Genomic DNA, 5,000 nt, shown 5'->3' on the forward strand with positions numbered 1-5,000 from the left:
ACAGTTTATCATTCCTTCTATTGACAGTATACTGGAATTTTTCCTCAGAGTCTTACGTTTAAAGAGAAAATGCCATACCTTAAATTTAAAGAGAAGCCCACCGATCTGGAGACCAGAAGTTATAAGTACTTATTGTTGTCTATGGTCAAACTCATCCATGGGGACCCAAAGCTGCTTTTGTATGTAAGTAAAGTGCATTGCCCATTTCTATTACCTTTGTCCAGGTATCTTGATGATTGTGATGAATGTCATTATGTAATGGATATAGAGGGCCTGTCACCATTCTTGATAACAGAAAAAAACAGACCAGCACTTCCAAAACAAGAAATAGGTGTGAACAGGTGCTTACTAGGAACAGGTACCTCCATATACAACTAACAAACAAAGCAGCACTCTGCAAGTGGCTACCAGGTACACATAAATTGGCAAATTTATGTGCTAAGATTTCTCATTTATTTCTATTTTCTAGAGCAGTAATGCTATTCAATTTTCATATATTTCATGTTTGCATACTTAGCATTGCAGAGTGCTACTTTACCATTCTTGATAAGTCTGTCTGGGAACTGAACTTTCAATATTTGCATAAATGTAATTTGTAATACATTTTGTCAGAGAAATATTCCTCTTTCTCCACTTTCGAGCCACTTCTTCCCCTGCTTCCGCTTCAACTAACCATTTACACAGAATAATCTGCTCAACACCATTTTGCTCAAGAGGTGTCAGGTTTCTCAGTAATTTGAAGTCTGTGGAGAGGGAGGAGGAGAGAAGTAGCATAAAAAGCTGAGACAGACTGCAAATTCTAACTATCTTATCCCAGCGCTGGATTCACAGCTACCCTGCTGCTTCTGGCTGTGTTCTGCCAAAGGGAAGGGCAGGAATCCCTTCCTGTGTTTTCAGTATATGGGAGACACCGTTGCAGCTTGTATTTTTCCATCAGCTCAGAGACGACTGAAAATTAAAGAGAGAGTCTGTAGAGGAGGAAAACTCACAAAAAATGCAGGCTAAAAGTCCTATAATGGCCAGATGGTGTTTTTCCTAATGTCCACAAATGAAAGCCTATTCTGAAAAGTTACTTGAAAGTATAGTTCCCTTTTAGTAATAAGGGGTTAAGAATTTGCTTCAGATATTTCTGTATCATTTTTGATGTATTTGCATTAAAATAAGTGAAAAAATTGACATGCTGCAGATTTGTAACTGCTTCAGATAAGCAAGGAAAAAAATAAGCAACATGTGCATCAGATTTCAGAAATCTCATTAATTTTTCTGGAACAGTAAAATGTTGCGTTTTTCGTGTTGAAAAACACAGAAAAAAACGCGACATGTGAACTTACCCTAATTCTGGATCATCTTTTCTTAACTCTGCATCGTGTTGTTACTCTTTTATTCCTCCTGAACATTTCTGAAGAAATTGAGTGCTGGGTACTACTGTTGTTCTTGTCAAAGGGGTGTGTCTACGCAGGGATACTGCCAGCACTTATTGGACAGTGTCAGTGTGGGGGAACACTCCTCAATCTGGCAACACCCAGTGGTCAATTTATTACAGAGGAACTGCACAACATAGATTTGTAAGAAAAGTTGCTTGCTGTACAGGTCCTAAAATTGTAAGTACAGTGAGCCAATAAGATGGTACATGAAGAATCTAACAGGCTATTGTGTACAGAACTTATGGGTATTCTGACTGTAATACCTCTGTACAATTGGATACTTGTATTGTCTTCTTATTGGTATTTATTTTTCATAAATCATTAGTGTTCATCAAGAAATGATTTATCTGATTTGGGTTAAGTGTCATGTTACCTTCAAGCAGACAGACTATATATGAAAAAAAAAAAAAATTTTGGAAATATGCTTTGATTTTCTTATATTGCATGACTTTGTTTCTAGAACCCAGGAAAAGCCGGACCTGACACTCAAACCAGTACTGCCGAACTCATTAATGGTTTGGTACAGCTAGTCCCACAGACCAACATGCCAGAGATAGCACAAGAAGCCATGGAGGTGAGTGAGATTTTATGATTTTACTACCAAACGCAGAATGAAATTAATATATGTATGCCCGTTTTTTTGGTTTTTTTTTTTTTTTAGAAAGATCCTCATTATGAAGCCAAGGCGATAGCATGTGGTTTGTGTGTGCATTTTGCACACCGGTCATCCAGCCAGACAATAATAAATCAGTATATTGCATTTCTACGCTTATGGTTCCACATATCGATAGTTTATATAGGTATATTCCTATCACAGATATTTATGACAGTCACAGCACTTGTTTCTGATGGAAGTAAATGATAACCATGCACATGCGCACGTCTTTCTATTCTCTTATCTCCCGTCAGCCTGCGTTCACCTCGCCAGACAGGAGGCCTTCAAGAGACACCCATTCTTGATGTAGATATGGGTCCCAACACTGTCATCCATATCTAGCAGGCAATTGCAGCATGTCATAATTGTATGACGTAGGAGTTCCCTCTTCTGCACCTGAATTGATCTCTCTCGTAGATCTTAATAAATGTATTTTTTGCGTAATAGGCATTGTTGGTCCTACATCAACCAGACAGCATTGAGCTTTGGAATCCAGATGCTCCAGTAGAGACGTTCTGGGAAATAAGGTATGTTGAGCAGTTGTGTAGTATGCCACTAGTATGTAAAAGTTCTTTTTTCCCCTAGCTAATAGTGTTTTGTTCAGAAGAGAAAGTCTTTCTAGTAAGAATTGAGGTTGACTTTTCTTTGTTAAAATAATATCTGTACATGGGCAGACTTTTATGGTGGGCTGCACAAATGGTGCAGAAATTTCTGGCCCAAATACTTAACGCGACTTTGCTTGCTGGTTCCAGTAGTCTTCACTTGACAGCATGTGTGTGATTTGCACATTTGCGATCAAGTGACAGCTAAAGTCTCAGCCGCATCTCGCTATGTTCAATTGCGAGGCTTTGCTGAGACTCTTTCCGGCACTTGATCATAACTATGAGAACCGCATGCCAACACATGTCTTTTCGACTCGTCAAGCAGAGCCAAATCCTACCGGTATGTGCAATACACACTGTTCCGATTCGGCAAGCTGCAGCGCTTGCTGAAGATTTCACTAGGGGCAAGTAAGCCATTTTGGAGTATTGTTTAGAATTTAATTCTCAGTACAAACAAGTTGTACAATGGACAGACATTTTAATGGAGTATAGATATTTTATTAAAGTTTTTTTTCTTTTTCTTTGTAGCTCTCAAATGATTTTCTACATCTGTAAGAAATTAACCGGCCACCAAATGCTCAACAGCACAGAAGTACTAAAATGGCTCCGAGAAATTTTAATTTGCAGAAATAAGTTTCTTCTGAAATACAAGGTATTTGTAAGAGTTGTCTCTGTGCTGATGCTGATCGCTATGGCTTGTAGTTGTACTTTTTGTTCTTGATTTCTGTGAAGATTGTGGGTAATGTATCTTTATGAATTTGATCATTTTTAGGAAAGTGCAGCAGCTGGAAGTGGAATCCCAATATGCCGGCAAGCTCAAACTAAATTAGAAGTTTCACTCTACATGTTTCTCTGGAGCCCGGACATAGAAGCTGTTCTTGTGGCAATGTCCTGTTTCCGGAGCCTGTGTGAAGAGGCTGAAATCCGATGTGGAGTGGATGAAGTGTCTGTTCACAATTTCTTGCCAAATTACAACACCTTCATGGAGTTTGCATCCGTCAGTAACATGATGTCAACTGGTAAGGACATCTGTTGAATGGGCACCCCCTTATCAAAGACAGACCGAATATGAATCATTTATTAAGAGAAAATATATTTTCTGATTATATCCCTGTATTGCGTGGGGAGAGCTCTGAGTGATTCAGGTGAGGCTCGATGAGTCTTAAATGGAATCTGCCTTGTCAAAAAAAAGCTTATTAACCTGCAGATATAGGGTTAATCTGCAATTTAATAGCATTCTGAAGCCATGTGGCTGCCGCACTGAAAGCTTGGCTGCTGGGAGGAAATAAACTTTATTCCTCCCAGATGCCTCTGGCTTCCAGTCATAGAGACACATCCGGCGTATATACTGGACCGCTGCCGGGGAGAATAAAGTTAATTTTCTCCTTGCAGCATTCTGCTAAGTGCGACTGCCACATATCTGCAGGATAATAGCGTATTTTCTGGTGACAGGTTCCCTTTAACGCAAATAGAAAGCATACTTGAGGCATAGTTGCCCTTATCTTCAGTAACTAAATGCCATGGATGTACATGTTGTCTTTTAGGCAGAGCGGCTCTACAGAAGCGAGTTATGGCCTTACTTAGAAGAATAGAACATCCAACAGCTGGGAACACAGAGGTAAGGTATTCATTTCTAGCAAACCGTTCTTTTTTTTATATTTGAAATATATAGGTTAATTATAGCTCTAAAGTGATATTTCTAAATATTGCAATATATCTTACTTTTTAGGCATGGGAAGACACACATGCAAAGTGGGAGCAAGCAACAAAGTTAATTTTAAACTTCCCAAAGACTAAACTGGAAGATGGTCAGGTAGAGAAACATTTGCTGGATTTTTTTTTTTTAATTTTAAAAATAAAATTGTGTGTCGTAATTCAGCCTCTGTGCAAAGTCCCTATTAATATGCTTAGTTGCTTAAAGAAGCTGTCCCATGAACTTTATGAACTTTTTTTTTTATCTTGTAATCTTTGTGTATGTAATGTAGTTTCAGTGTCTTAATATGGTCACCTACCACTTTCTTCTCTGGTATCCAACGCTGTTCCACTCATCTTCTCAGTGACGTCACTACTTCATAATATCCGGGTCACTCTATGCATTAGCCGGAAGTCTCTTTTTCAATGTAAGTCTATGGAGCCTGATGCTGACGCTCAATAGGCTTACATTGTAAAAACTACTTCCAGGTCACACACAGTGCAGTGTGAGCAGGAGAGTCTGAAGAGCAGTGATGTCACTGAAAAAAGGACCCGAGCGGAGCTGAATGCCGGAGAAGATGGTGGTTGGTGAGTATATTAACACACATGACAGCATACTACATACAC

General features: G+C 39.0%; 1 protein-coding gene across 1 annotated transcript in view; it reads left to right on the top strand.

Moving 5' to 3' along the window:
* Nucleotides 1–48: 48 nt before the first annotated feature.
* The window catches only part of LOC141249376 (neurofibromin-like), a gene marked incomplete at both ends in the record, with an annotated part of 30,558 nt that continues 25,606 nt past the window's right edge, over nucleotides 49–5,000 (top strand). Inside the window, 7 exons of the mRNA XM_073669597.1 lie at nucleotides 49–183; nucleotides 1,885–1,998; nucleotides 2,527–2,606; nucleotides 3,210–3,333; nucleotides 3,454–3,700; nucleotides 4,226–4,299; nucleotides 4,411–4,494. Of these exons, the coding sequence (XP_073525698.1) occupies nucleotides 49–183; nucleotides 1,885–1,998; nucleotides 2,527–2,606; nucleotides 3,210–3,333; nucleotides 3,454–3,700; nucleotides 4,226–4,299; nucleotides 4,411–4,494 (858 nt within the window). The remainder of the gene's footprint in view (nucleotides 184–1,884; nucleotides 1,999–2,526; nucleotides 2,607–3,209; nucleotides 3,334–3,453; nucleotides 3,701–4,225; nucleotides 4,300–4,410; nucleotides 4,495–5,000) is intronic.

This window comes from Phyllobates terribilis, unplaced genomic scaffold, assembly GCF_046119375.1.
Source record: "Phyllobates terribilis strain yellow unplaced genomic scaffold, ASM4611937v1 Scaffold_4506__1_contigs__length_60203, whole genome shotgun sequence".
Taxonomy (NCBI): Eukaryota; Metazoa; Chordata; class Amphibia; order Anura; family Dendrobatidae; genus Phyllobates; species Phyllobates terribilis.